Genomic DNA, 14,863 nt, shown 5'->3' with positions numbered 1-14,863 from the left:
AATAATAATAATAATAATAATAATAATAATAATAATAATAATAATAATAATAATAATAATAATAATAATAATAATAATAATAATAATAATAATAATAATAATAATAATAATAATAATAATAATAATAATAATAATAATAATAATAATAATAATAATAATAATAATAATAATAATAATAATAATAATAATAATAATAATAATAATAATAATAATAATAATAATAATAATAATAATAATAATAATAATAATAATAATAATAATAATAATAATAATAATAATAATAATAATAATAATAATAATAATAATAATAATAATAATAATAATAATAATAATAATAATAATAATAATAATAATAATAATAATAATAATAATAATAATAATAATAATAATAATAATAATAATAATAATAATAATAATAATAATAATAATAATAATAATAATAATAATAATAATAATAATAATAATAATAATAATAATAATAATAATAATAATGGTTGATAAAAATTATTTTCTTTTTTTTTCCGTATTAATTTTTGTTTTAAATTATATTTTTTTTTTAATAAAAATAAATAAATAAATAAATAAATTTGTATTATGTAATTTTTTATTAAATGGCATTTTGCAAAACCATCATACATAATATTTAAATACCAGAAGTTAAATAAATAAAAAATTAAAACATTATTATTATTATTAATATTCGTCCGCGGTCACCATGTTTTTTTTTTTTTTTTATTTAAACCCGCGACATTTACAAATTTTTTTTTTGCATCCGTTTTAAATGTTTAAATGTCGATTGTTATTATTTACAACAAACAACAACAAAAACAATAATAATAATTTGACACTTTTATCAAAATTATTATTATTATTATTATTTTCGTATTATTTGTTATTGTCGACAATTTTTTTTTTTTTTCTTAAATTTTGTTTCGTCAAATAATTTTAACCGTTATTAATAATAATAATAATAATAATAAGTTTTTTGTTTGTTTTTCATTGCATGTTGTATTCGAACGAAACGAATACAAAATGATAATGATAATAAAAGAAAAAAAAAATTACGGATAATAAATGGTATTTAAAGGACGCGGATTAATAACAACAATAATATTTCATTAATTTTAAATTTTTTTAATTATTAAATATTTTTTTATTTAAATAATGCCCTTCAAAGAAATAATTATTTAAACGACGTGCGTGTACAACAGAAAATAATAATAATAATAATAATAAATTTATAACAAATTTAAAATTGATTAATATTTAATTTTTAAAAAAATGCATGTGTTGTTGTTAATGTTGGAAAGGCCGAATTTTTTTTTATTTAAATAAATAATTTAAATAAACATTATTAAACAATTATTTAAACGTATTTAAACAATTTATGTTTTTTTTTTAACGAGAAAATAAAAATTTAATTTTTTTTGTTCGGGGATATAAATTCCATCACCACCGCCTTTTTTTAACACAAAGTAATTGTTTTGTTATTACGTCATCATTATATAATTAATTATATTAAGTTGAATAATGATCGCACCTTTTTTTTTTTTTAAATTATTTTTTTTACGTTAGTATTAAATATTAATCGTTACGGATTTATGTTAATAAAAAAAAAAAAAAAAAGCAGAAGAAAAAAATTCTCACCGAAAATCAATTGATTAAACCCATCCAAAAATGAAAAAACAAATGAAAAAATAAAATAAAAATGTACAAGACCTTAAAGAGTCGATATGTCGCGTAAATAAAACAACTGACATTATTAATATTTAATTATTTAAATAATAATAATAATGATATTAAAAGAGCCAGATATCCTTGTTACTTAATTTTCAGGTAGGACCAGTCAAAATTTATTTTATTTGAATTTGGTTCTTCTTTAATGTTCGTTCTACACCCATTCTTTAACATTTATGTTAATTATGTTTTTATTAATAATTATGATGATGACATCGAAACGACGACGACAAAGTGTGTGGGTATTTTATTGAAAGTAATTATCGAATGATTTGTTGTATTGTCACAAATATTTAATTGGGAGAAATAGAAGGAGACGTAAGTCAAAGTACAGAGATGCAAAAAGAGACACATTAAGAGAGAGAGAGAGAGAGAGAAAGATAAAGAAAGAGACACAATTAAAGAGATAGAGATATACAAAAAGAAACATAAGTAAAGAGAGAGAGGGAGAGAGAGAAATAAAGTAAGCATAATATTTATATATATATATGTAATTATTATTATTATTATTTGCTTAAACCCGGTTTGTAAAGCATGAATGTACCAACCACTAAACTTTCCGTTATTTTTAGGCATTTCCTTATGTTAGAAAACCATAACCGGTTAACGATGACACTAAAACTGTTTGTGTGACTGGTAACGTTTGTTTCCACCGTGAAATTACATTCGAAGAAATTAAAAAAAAAAAAAATTCAAACCGAAAAAAGGCTACAATATCTACGACATGTTCTTTTTCGGTTTGTATACCGCACTTGAAAACTTATTTTTAAAAAAATTAATAATAAATAATTTTACATCTATTAAATTATTAAATATGTAAAACATAACAGTACATGATGTATACTAAAAGAACCTTAAACAAATTCGCCCTTTTGACCTTTTAGTAAAACAAACGGTTTTTTTAAAAATTTAATTTGTTTTTATTATGTTTTTACTTGTTTTTTTTTAAACATCAAAACATGATAAGTTGATAAAGGAAAAATGAAAACAAACAAACAGAAAAATACAATTAAGTTAAGTAGTAACTAACTTAAAGCTTTAAATAAAAAAAAAGTGCTGGTATTAAAATTAAAAGGTAGCCATTTTTTTTTTTGTTATTAAAAACAAATTAATTAAATGACTTTCCCGCATTTCTTTTTATATAAATAATTATTTTATTATCTGAATTTGATTAAATTCAATAAGAAGAAAAAGAAGAAGAACTCAAAAGTAAACAAATTTGAAAAAATATCCAATAATTTATTATATATCCATTGAAAAAAAAAAAAAATTCATAAATTTAGTTTAATCATTGTATGCATGATAAACATAAATTATGATTAACTTTTGTTAGATGTGACCTAAAATTATGATAATAAAATTTAATTTTACTTTTTTATATAAGAAATGTTTTTGAGTTAACAACAACAACAACAACAACTACAACTACACCTACAACAACAACAACAACAACTTCTACAACAACAACAACAACAAGTACACCTACAACAACTACAACTTCTACAAGAACAACAACAACTACAACTACAGCAACAGCAGCAACAACAATAACTACTACTACAACAACAAGTACACCTACAACAACAACAACAACTACAACTACAACAACAAGTACACCTACAACAACAACAACTACAACTACAACAACAACAACAACAACATCAACAACAACATCAACAACAACAACCAGAAAAAATTTTAAAAGAGTAAATGTCAATGGGTTTAAGTTAAATAACATTAAAAGGTTATTTTTTTTTAACCAGATGAAAATATACCTGATATTAAATTAGTAGGTTTAAGAGAACAAAAAAAAATTATTATTATTATTATTTCTTGTGATCATACTACATAAAACTGGTTTTAAAAATTTTTTTCTCTAATTTGGTAGAACAGAATCATCATCATCATAATCATCACATGAAAATACTCCTCATATTTATAATTTGCCAAATTTTTTTTTTTTGCTTTGTTTTTTTAACAACACAATTAAAGTTTGTTGACTTAACCATTTAACAATTTTAAAAGGAAATTTTTTTTTTTGTTTTTTCCTTTTTTAATGCAAAAAAATAAAAAAAAGAACTTTAATGCTTACCAATTTCCTTCGAATTTTCAATTGACGATCCGAAGATTTTTTTTTAAATATCATTTATTATTATGATATTTTTCATTTCCATAAATAAGCACAAATTATTATTCTTTTATAGAATTTCATGTTTTTCTTTTTTACTTATTTGGCATTCACATTCGCTAACGACACACAACAATTTAATTTAATTATATAAATTTATTCGTTTTAGATTAAAAAAAAAAATTTTTTTAACGGAAACCGCGAATCGAATTCAAAATAATTTTTTTTTGACATTAATTTACTTGAAAAAAAAAATTACATTGATAGTAATAATTTGATTATTAATTAATTAAATCTAATTAATAAAAATTTAAAGTAAAAGTCAAATTATTTGATCTTAATTATTCGTTAATATCACAAAAAAAAAAAACCCATGCGAATTTATCGTAATTTAAAAAATAAAACACGCTCGTGCACTCAATTCACGATTAAATGAAAAAACCAACGACTTGCATTACCAGTTGCGCCGTTTTCTTAACTGGTGGGAAAACGTGGAATTAAATTGTTTACTTTATCATGTGACGACAATTATGGCCGTGGAATTAAAACTTTTGGCGGGAATTACAAATTATTTACTTACTCTATGGTAATTTAGCATCTTGTTTACTTAAAATATTTCATATGAAGACATGTATATATATTAATTATAAAAATGCAATAATTAATTAATTTTAAAACAAACAAACAAACAATAAACTTTATTTAATAACAAATAATACTAAACAAGTCAAAAACAAAAAAAAAAAAATAATTAAAAATAATACAATGAATATTAATTATTACAAAAAAAATAAAATAAAAAATTGTGAAAAAATTCCTTTTAAATCCATAAAAATATTAAAATTTAATTCATATACGTTATAATTACGTAATAAGCATATATATATATATATACAAATGTATCAAATTAAATTAAGATTTTAAACATTTTTTACAATTTTAATTTATTTTTGTCAATTTTTACAAGCGAAACGTTAAAAATTTTTATTTTTGTACTTATTCAGTCAGTTTAATTTATATGGAAGTATAAATATTTATTTCATATTTTGATAGATTAACAAAAAAAAAAAAAAAAAAATTAATTATAACACAAAAACACTAACAATAATAATAATACATTAACACAGTAATATTTTAAATTTTTAAAAAACTTTTTATTTATTTATTTTTTTTTTGCATATTTACATTCATTCCTTTAGTCATTTTTTAAGTTAATTTTCTTTTTAATAAATAAAAAATATCACACATTAACGTATTTCGTAAAAAAACAAGAAATATAAATAATAATAAGCAATAATAGATTTTTTTTCTTCTTTAAATGACATTAAATGGATTTAAATGGCGGACAAATCGCACATCTCAAAATGCTTACAATGAGAATGATTGATTTATTTATTTTTTTTTACGTTTATAACGTTTTCGATTGGAATTTTTTAAACAATTTGAATTTTCGACAATCATAACCGCATTTGAAATATTAACATCTTTTAATTCGGCCGAAACTAAATCGATTTCCGTTATGAATTCTGAATTTTCCGTTTCCGTTTTTTGATCGGTGGTCAAATTTAAATTTTCCCTCCGTTCCTTTCTGTAAAATAATAAATAAATAATATTTACGATAATTTAATTCACAAATTTTTCCTTCAGATTAATTAAAATAATTTAAATACCCGTAAAATTCATCACCGACAAATAATTTCCGCTTTATTTCATTTAAATTTTTTGTCAAATCAAAATCCGATACAGAATCTTCTGAAATTATAAAAACAAGGTTTCGATAAAATTATTAAAATTTAAAAAGATTTTCATTTAAAATACCTGAAAAATTATTATTATTATTATTATTTGTAGGTGTTTCCGATACGTCATCAGTCAAATTTTCCCTGATAAAATTTGCCATCGTTTCTGTTAATGACACATTTTTTGTATTAAAAATTATTTTTTTGTAATTATCATCAAGACGTACATCGAAACAAATTTCTTTTCTAGAAAAAAAAACAAAAAAATTAAAATTTTAATTGAGATTTTAAAACAATTTAAATAAAATAAATAATTTAATTACTTTAAATTTATATTAATTATTTTTCCAGGTAAATATTTATTATTGTCATTTAAAACCAAAACCGAATCATTTTTTCCTAATTGATCCCAAGGGATCATATTTTCTTTTTTTACTTCGTCTATGTTGTCATCGTTAAATTTTACAACCCAAACATTTTCTTTTAATTCTTCCAGAAGAATTCCAGGATAATATCTCATGTTTGTAACTTTTGCTAAAACCCTTTGCCCTACGTAAACAAAAAAGAAAACAAAAAATAAATAAAACTGACATTTTTTTTTAGATGCAGTAATAAATACAACAAAAAAAAAAAAAGGAAAACCTTTAAATAAATTAAATTTATTTTTTTTTATCGGAGTTATTTCATTTAATAAAGAATTTTCATTTTTAGGAAAATTCGATTTTTCATTTAAAACAAATGATAAATTAGTATTATTATTATTATTATTTGAAACGTTATAAGAAAATTTATAATTTTCACTACTATTCGTATTAATAGAAAATTTTAAATCATTTTCTCCGGTACTACTTGATGATAAAATTTGTGTGCTTAATATTGAATCATTATTATCTTCTTTTAATTTTTTAAACGATAAATTATTATCAACGATTATTTCAGAATGTTTTTCATCTAAAATCATTACCGATTGACATTTTCTACTTCTTTTAATACCAAGAGACCTGTAAATAATAACAACAATTAAATCCTTTATTAAATTCCCCCCCCCCCCCCCCGGTTTTTTTTTTAACGAGTTAAAATTTAATTAATAATAATAATAATAATAATATATGATTCTTACTTTTTTGGTAAAAAATTTTTTTCTTTAACTGTTTTTTTTTTTCTCAATGAAAAACTAAGTAATTCATCTAATTTGAGTAGTAGTAAATTTTCATTTGCCCATTCGACTCTATTAATTTTATCTTTTTCTAAAAAATTTAAATATAGAAAAAATTATTATTTAATAATGATAAGTTAAACATTTAAATTTTCTTTCAAATATTTACCAGAAAATAAATTTTCTCCTAAAAAAAATGTCGAATCATTTCTGAAAATAAATAAAACCTGATTAATAAAATGATCCTGATTCGAAACATTTGTTTCGAATAAATTATTAATATTATTATCATTGAAAAAAAAAAAAAACTTATTACTTGTTATTTGTATTGTGATCTTGAAATGACTTTTTAAAAGTATCAAGTTGAGGTTTAGATTCCAAGTTACATTTTGGAAGTTCATAAACCTGAAATTAAAAAATAAATTATGTTTAAAGAATGAAAATTACAATATGTAAAAAAAAAAAAAAGTTTTTAGGTATCACTTACGTTTAATATAAATTTTTCAATTATTTTTGTCGCTTTTGAAATTATTAAACATGACACTGATATATTGAAATTAATTATTTTAGTTTCAAGATCAGATTGAGATTTCATCTGCTGTTGTGTCGACTGCATTGACTGCGAAGAACAAATTAAAAATTATCGTTAAAACATTCGAAAAGTTTTTTTTTTTTTTCGTTAAATAAAAAAATACCTCTAATTTATATTTTAAATCGTTTAATAATATGGTGCTGTCTTCCAAATGATTTTTAATTTCTGCATTTTTCTGATGGGCTTGTGTAGAAAATAATATATCTGGAGTTACATCTTCAATACTGGGAACATTTTTTAAATGATCATCATCTTGTGTGAAAAGTAATGGAGTATCACTGATTTCTATCGAAATGTTTTTATTCGTCCTGTTAAAATAACTTGTTTCCTTATCGTTAGAAATCGCTTTTGAACTATCACATTGTGTAAATTTAGTTTTAATATTGTTTTTGGTGTCTTCTGCTCTAATACTATCACTTGAATTAGTTTCCTCTAGTTTTACACTGTCATCACTTAAACCGACATGGTTTGTGTATAAATATTTATCTGAACACATTCGATAAACTTTTGGCATTTTTTGATGTGAGGAAGAAAATGGATTACAAATAAATAAATCATCATCAATTTGAAATTCACAATTTTCTTTTGAAAATTCCTTGATTTCATATATTGATTTTTCATCTTTTTTTTTAATTAAATTATTATTTTCTGATTCTATAATAGTAATCGATTCTGAATTTGTATTTGATGATATAAAATCTTCCACATCAGAATCTAATTTAATTGTGGAATTAGAATAATTATTGCTGAAAATAAAATTAAAAAAAGAATTGTTTGCATTTAAAAAAAAAAACCAAATTAATAATTATTGTAAACTAATAATACATACTTTTGTATTTGTGAAGCAAAAATAATATCATCATCCATGGAACAAATCACCGAATCATTATCATTGTAAGCCTCTGAAAACAAATAATACACATTGTAAAACTTCAATATTAATAGAAAACAATTTATTATAAGTTATAAAAAATGAGTTAAAAATCTTTAAAGTTAAATGATGTTTTTAACCAAGTTTTGATAACTTAAAGCCCTAGTCATATTAATTTATTTTTTTAAAAATGACACTTTATAAGTTACTTTAATTATAATATTAAAAATTAAGAAAAATAATTTTACCATATAACCGTAATAATTTTTTTTTATTGTTCATTTTATTATTTAATTAATAAACATTGAAAAAAAAAAAAAAAAACACTCTTAAATACTCCGCCAAATATTACTTGCCAAATATGAATTTAAATAGTAGAAATTTTGCATTTCGAAAGCGCGACAAATTTCCCTTAATAACGAATTAAATTTGATTTTTGGTATCACGTTGGATAAAACATGACCTAACGATAAAATTGTAGTTTTATTTTCTAAATATTACAAAATTAGATAAATTCTTGTCCAAATTATAATTTTTCGCTTATTTATATAGTTTCAAATTAATTAAATTTACTAAAAAAAAAAATATTTCTTTTTGTGTTTATTTTTACACTTTCGGTTTACATAATCGTTAATTTTATAAAAAATGATTAACCCTTTAGATTTAGTTACTGTACCTCAACCGCATTTTATACCTGGGTAATTTCAATTTAAAATAAATTAGAGATTAGAAGAAGATGAAGAAGAATAAAAAAGGCTCACCTTAATTTCATTTTTTATTAGATATACCGGGTACTGTCCACAATATATTTTTCGAGCTGGTAACACTTATGGCAGTTGCACTCATAAACTATTGGTCGATCCAACAATAAATCATTCTCAAAATCTCATACTTAGCGATCGAACACCAGATGATCATCAAGTTTTTCGTCCTGCTCAAAAAGATATTGATATTGTTAAGGCGAGATTTCGACAAGGAAATACAATTTATCAACATCCCATGATTCCCGGATATGAAGGTTTTTCAAATGCTTTCCATTAACTCTAACCTCATACACTCCTTAAACAAACATGAAACATGTTTTACAAACATACCATTAAATAAGTTTTTTTTTTATAATAATGAGTATATATATTTTAAATACCTAAACATTTAAATAATAAACATTTTGTGTTAAAGGTTTCGTACCAAGATTAAACAATCAATTCGGACAAAATTATTCGGTTGAAGCCACGGAAGCCATAACGGAATTTGAAAAACAACAATATAAAAATAGATTAGCTTTACAAAATGTTAAAAAATTAGGAGCTGCACAAAACGATGATTGGGATCCGAAAAGTTTACAGGATAGAACGGTAACATTATTTATCGAATCTTAAATCTTATTATAATAAAACGTTAACGAAAATAATCATTATTATTTGTTCAGCTCATAAAAGCCACGTATAAACTACCACTAATGACGGTTAGACCGGAACAAGTTGCTATTTTAAGAGATCGTAAAGTTGTTGAACCTTGTTTAGAACCCCCAATACAATCTCAGTCGCCATATTTTATGGATAATAATAATCCACAAAAAAGAATCACAAAAGGTTTGATGATTCAATCATGTATATTATAATGTAAAAGTCGTTAAAATTCATTAATTAAAATTTTTTTAAAAAATCAGGAACGTGCACATCGATACCTTTTGGTTATTCGAAATTTGGAATGTCAAATGATCCAATGACTAATTCGGCATTGTGCGATTTTACATCGAATTATAGAAAAAAATTAAGTACGGAATGGGCACCTGTAAACCTTTCAAGACCAGATCCTCCATTACATTTTACACAAATGGAAATTTATCACAAACATATAGGTCTTTTACCAAATTATGCCGGTCACATACCTGGTGCAAAATTTAGGTTAAAACCATCAAAATTTAAAACTCTAATTGTTTATAAAAATTTACCAAAAAAAAAAAAAAAACAAATTAATAATAATAATAATTTTCCAAATATTTTTAAGGTGTGGTAAAACAATCGGTGACGATTCAAGAGATGCTAAAAGATGGCTAAGAAGAGATTTTAGACTTTAGCAAGATTATTATAATAATTTAATATTTTCTTTAAAAAAAAAAATTAATAAAAAAAAAATTTAAAACAACAAACTAGGGATTAAAGTATAGAAAAAAAAAATTTTCCTTCCATCCGTTCTTTAAATTAAAATTTAATTTCTTCAAAAAAAAATTTTATTATTATTATTATTATTTTTTTTTAATGAATAATTTGTTTTATCAAATTGATAAGAAATTTTTAAAAAAAAAAAATGACTGATAATTTAGCTTTAGAAACATTTCGTAGAAAACAAGAAATTAAAAGCCGTGAGTAAATTTTTTTTTTTTTTAACAAGAAGAAAAATCTCTCCAGGATTTAAATTAGTATTTAAATTATTTTTTTTTGTAAGGATTTCCGGGTCATGTGAACTACGGTTACACTCATGGTTCTGGAGAAAAAATAAGGAAAATTAATGTAAATACGTACGAATTTATGGATACGATTAGGAGAAAACAAGCAACGGAATGGATTCCTAAAAATTATATTGAACTCCCTCGCCCCGTTGAAATGACTTGTTATTCTTTACATCATAAACATGTCGGCCACATTCCCAATTATGCAGGTCATATTCCAGGTGCAATATTCAGGTATTAATTATTTAAAATACATTCTCAATTATTGTGATTATACATTACTGTACGCCATTTTCTTCATAATTTAGGTGTGGTCAAACTTTTGGAAATGATACCATAGATGCAAAAAGATGGCTTACAGAAGAATAATAAAATAAATTAATTTTTTTTCCCTAATTATTAACAAAAAAAAATTCCAGATAATATTCAAATTCTTTTTTGTGTTGTAATCATTTAGTTATAAATTTTTTAAATAGAAGAATTAATATAATTTTTTATCCGTCATTTTACTTTTTCTTTTTTTTTTTTTTTGGGTCACCACCCATTGAAAAAATATTATTATTATTATTTTAATCGAAAACGAGTTATTCAAAAAAATATATAAAAATATATATATATATTTTAAATAGAAAAAAAAAAAAAAAACTAAAATAACAAATAAAATTAACGTTAATAAAATTACTAACATAAAGTTAAAAGTTAAAACTCTTAATTAAAATAAATATAAGACTAAAAGTTTTTTTGTTTTAAAGCCTCGATTTCCATTTTTTAAGTATTTCTGACGCTTTTTCGAGATTTTCGTCCCGCTAAAAACAAAAAATATGTAAATATATTTATAAAAATAAAAATTCTAACGGTAAAAAAAAAAAAAAGAAATAATTAAAATGTTGTTAGTGTGGAAAAATTTTTAATAAATTACACTCACTTTAATAAAACAGTAACGAACGTAATTTTCCCCTAAATGTTTGTGATGATCGTCGTAAAAGGCACTTGGAGGTATACCTAAAAGTCCAACGTTTTTCGTCATCCATTTGGTAAATTTATAATCTTTGTACGAATCCGTTTCTTTTGATAAATCAACTTTATTCTCTGAAAATATATAAGTTTTTCAATTATATAAATGGATAAATTAATAATTGATAATTATTAATGATAACGCACCCAATGGACTCCAATCCGCGACAACAAAATAACCTCCTTCAGGTACGGTGGGTACCATACCAATTTCAGTTAGCATATCTACAATTTTTTTTTTCTTCGGTTCTAATTCTTTTGGTAATGAATTAAAATAACATTCATTTGACCCCAAACGTTCAGTTTCTAATTCGAAACCAGAAGCTAAAGCTTCCTGTATGGGAGTACTACAAGTATAAACACAATTTTGATGAACAACTTGAGCATTATAAAGAAGATTAGCAGGACCATATGCCCATCCGATTTTCCAACCTGTTACACTAAAAGTTTTCCCTGCGGAACCTATTGTAATAGTTCTATCCCACATTCCAGGTAGTGATGCTGAAAATAATAAACAAACGTTATTAACGGTTTTATTTTTTTATTCGAGTTAGTAAATAAAGAACATCTACCTATTCTTATGTGTTTATTCGGTTCGTAAACAATCCATTCGTAAACTTCATCCGATATGCAAAGAACATCCCACTTTTTGCAAAGATCAGCAATAAATTGTAATTCATCTAAAGTGAAAACTTTACCAATAGGATTGTGAGGAGTATTGACAATAATTAATTTAGTCTTTGAGTTAAATAACTTTGATAGTTCATCTTTGTCGAAAACCCAATCTGCCGATGATATCGGTGTTGTCGTTTTTCTCTATGATAATTATACAAAAATGTAACCGTTAATGATACAATATTTTTTTTAATGTCGTAGAATATTTAGAAAAACATAAATTTTTAAATTACTGGTTTTAAGGGTATCATCACAGGCTTTCCTCCGCATGTTTTTACCATAGGTACATAACAATCGAAAAAAGGTTCAATTATAATGGCTTCATCTCCAGGCTTTATGTGACCTGATATTGTAGAAAACAAAGCTTCATATGCACCAGCTGTCACAAGCACTTCTTTAAATGGATTGATTTCTCTGCCTAAAAGTTTTGAGTATAATTTAGCTATTGCAGTAGCCAGTCTGGGGTGACCCTAAAAATATATTATATTGATATTGTAAATATATGTAACTAATGACTCCCAATTAATTACAAATGTTTTAAAGTTTTAATAAAATAAGTGAATGCGCTTTAACTCACAAAACCCCTAGTGTACTGATTTATAAGAACATTTGATCCAGTAGTCGCTTCTGCCAATGCTTTCGTTACATATTCTGGGGCTGCAAAATCAGGAAATCCTTGGCCTAAATTTAAAGGTTTGTGTTCTGCTGCAAGTTGTATATACTCTACCCTGTTATAAAAATTAACAAAAATTTTTAATTTGATATAAGTGAAAGGTGTTAAAAGATTCGAAGGTCAAGTACCCGAAATACTTGAAACAATTATTGATTGTACAACATAAGGAATCACACAATATGTTCGATCAATATTAAAAATACATTTACGTACCAGACACTTTTTTCGCTCCCCAAAAATCTATCGGGAAGATTAAATTTATTTGAGTTCAACGAAGACATTCTTGCTTCTGATTGGAAACAATTTGACGTTGCCTTCTGTATAAAACCATAAACAGGAATAAGCTTATTTTTAATTAATTCAGAACTTTTAAAATTTGTTAAAATTTCCCTGACCGAATTAAGCATACTAAATTACAAGCTGTTAAAAAAAAAAAAATTTAAATGACAAGCTTACAATCAATTGTAAATCAAATTTAAGTTTACAAACTTTTTATCATCAGAATTACTGGAACTGGCCCAAAAAATTTGTATTTTCATTAACACTAATCATATGATAGTGACAGGGAAATTTGTCGACGAATCGTATTATCAACTAAGGTAAACACATTACAATGATAAACATTCGTCCGGTTTTAAAATCGTATCAGTTTTTTCAAGTGTCTAAATGTCAATTAACATTAAATAAAGTAATTCATTTGAAATTTTCAACATCAGTAATAAACCTCAGATTATTTCGTTCTTATATAAAGTTTAAACATAAATTACGCGTAACAGATAATTCAGAATCAACATCTGAAGAAGATGATAATTTTTTAAACAGTAATTTCGATAAAATAATTGAAAGGTCTCTATTACCGTTAGGTGGTCACCATCAAGTATTCGTCATTCAGCCCGTTATAAAATGGGGACAAAAGAAAAAAAGAAACACTACCCCAGAACTTCAATTGGAAGAATCCATTACTTTAGTTAAAACATTAAGAAATTGGAAAGTGGTAGGAGAAGCTATTGTCAAATTAGAAAGTTTTAATAGAAAAACATTTTTCGGCAAAGGTAATTTACAACTTATTAGAGAATTAATTTTAAAACATCCCACCATATCGGCAGTTTTTTTAAGTACAGAATTATTAAAACTAGTCCAGCAAAAAATATTAGAAGAAATGCTTACCGTCCCTGTGTTCGATAGGTACACCCTAATCATGCACATATTGAGAGAACATGCTAAAACAAGGGAGGCAAAACTTCAAATCAAATTAGCAGAACTACCATATTTATATAAAGTTATGGGAGGTTTAAAGTCTGGATATGGCATACATTTTTTTAACGAAATCACCTCTCGGTCGAGAGCGGCTAGAAAAGAAATTTTTAAAGAAAAAGAAGCCCAAATTCGAAATGAATTAGCAATTCTTAGAAAGCATAGAGAAGAACTTAGAAATAAAAGGAAAAAAAATGACATGCCTGTTATTGCAGTCGTAGGTTATACAAATGCAGGAAAAACTTCACTTGTAAAAGCACTTACAGGAAAGGAAAAATTAGAACCCAAAGATTATCTCTTTGCAACTTTAGATGTAACATGTCACATTGGTACTCTTCCATCATCTTTACCCGTTTATTTTGTCGACACATTGGGTTTCATGAATGACATACCAACTTTCCTTATAGAATCTTTTGTTTACACACTGGAAGATGTTAAATATGCAGATGTTATTATTCATGTGAGAGACATAAGTCATCCCAATACGGTAGCTCAAAATGACAACGTCATACAAACATTACACCAATTAAATTTGTCAGATGAAGATTGGGAATAAAGTAATTACAGTTGGA

General features: G+C 23.6%; 5 protein-coding genes across 5 annotated transcripts; 3 read left to right on the top strand and 2 right to left on the bottom strand.

The window, feature by feature from the left end:
• Window positions 1–5,257: 5,257 nt before the first annotated feature.
• On the bottom strand, window positions 5,258–8,612 carry Phum_PHUM210720 (uncharacterized protein; the record flags this gene model as incomplete). Its single annotated transcript, XM_002425538.1, has 10 exons — window positions 5,258–5,449; window positions 5,984–6,153; window positions 6,406–6,605; window positions 6,725–6,851; window positions 6,930–6,970; window positions 7,077–7,105; window positions 7,248–7,379; window positions 7,456–8,098; window positions 8,182–8,254; window positions 8,576–8,612. 10 exons carry the CDS (start codon window positions 8,610–8,612, stop codon window positions 5,258–5,260), a joined length of 1,644 nt encoding a protein of 547 aa, XP_002425583.1.
• Window positions 8,613–8,868: 256 nt separating this feature from the next.
• Phum_PHUM210710 (uncharacterized protein) lies at window positions 8,869–10,303 on the top strand (the record flags this gene model as incomplete). Its single annotated transcript, XM_002425537.1, has 6 exons — window positions 8,869–8,921; window positions 9,006–9,241; window positions 9,403–9,578; window positions 9,653–9,815; window positions 9,893–10,130; window positions 10,234–10,303. 6 exons carry the CDS (start codon window positions 8,869–8,871, stop codon window positions 10,301–10,303), a joined length of 936 nt encoding a protein of 311 aa, XP_002425582.1.
• Window positions 10,304–10,754: 451 nt separating this feature from the next.
• On the top strand, window positions 10,755–11,015 carry Phum_PHUM210700 (uncharacterized protein; the record flags this gene model as incomplete). Its single annotated transcript, XM_002425536.1, has 2 exons — window positions 10,755–10,896; window positions 10,984–11,015. 2 exons carry the CDS (start codon window positions 10,755–10,757, stop codon window positions 11,013–11,015), a joined length of 174 nt encoding a protein of 57 aa, XP_002425581.1.
• A 406-nt stretch (window positions 11,016–11,421) lies between these two features.
• On the bottom strand, window positions 11,422–13,444 carry Phum_PHUM210690 (kynurenine/oxoglutarate transaminase 1, putative; the record flags this gene model as incomplete). Its single annotated transcript, XM_002425535.1, has 7 exons — window positions 11,422–11,481; window positions 11,601–11,764; window positions 11,837–12,190; window positions 12,262–12,505; window positions 12,598–12,834; window positions 12,942–13,092; window positions 13,251–13,444. 7 exons carry the CDS (start codon window positions 13,442–13,444, stop codon window positions 11,422–11,424), a joined length of 1,404 nt encoding a protein of 467 aa, XP_002425580.1.
• A 206-nt stretch (window positions 13,445–13,650) lies between these two features.
• Phum_PHUM210680 (GTP-binding protein hflx, putative) lies at window positions 13,651–14,847 on the top strand (the record flags this gene model as incomplete). Its single annotated transcript, XM_002425534.1, has 2 exons — window positions 13,651–13,725; window positions 13,789–14,847. The coding sequence occupies 2 exons, from the start codon at window positions 13,651–13,653 to the stop codon at window positions 14,845–14,847; spliced, it is 1,134 nt and encodes a 377-aa protein (XP_002425579.1).
• Between the last annotated feature and the right edge of the window lie 16 nt (window positions 14,848–14,863).

This window comes from Pediculus humanus, genomic scaffold (assembly GCF_000006295.1).
Source record: "Pediculus humanus corporis 1103172107561 genomic scaffold, whole genome shotgun sequence".
Classification (NCBI taxonomy): Eukaryota; Metazoa; Arthropoda; class Insecta; order Psocodea; family Pediculidae; genus Pediculus; species Pediculus humanus.
This window is presented reverse-complemented; position numbering and strand designations above follow the sequence as displayed.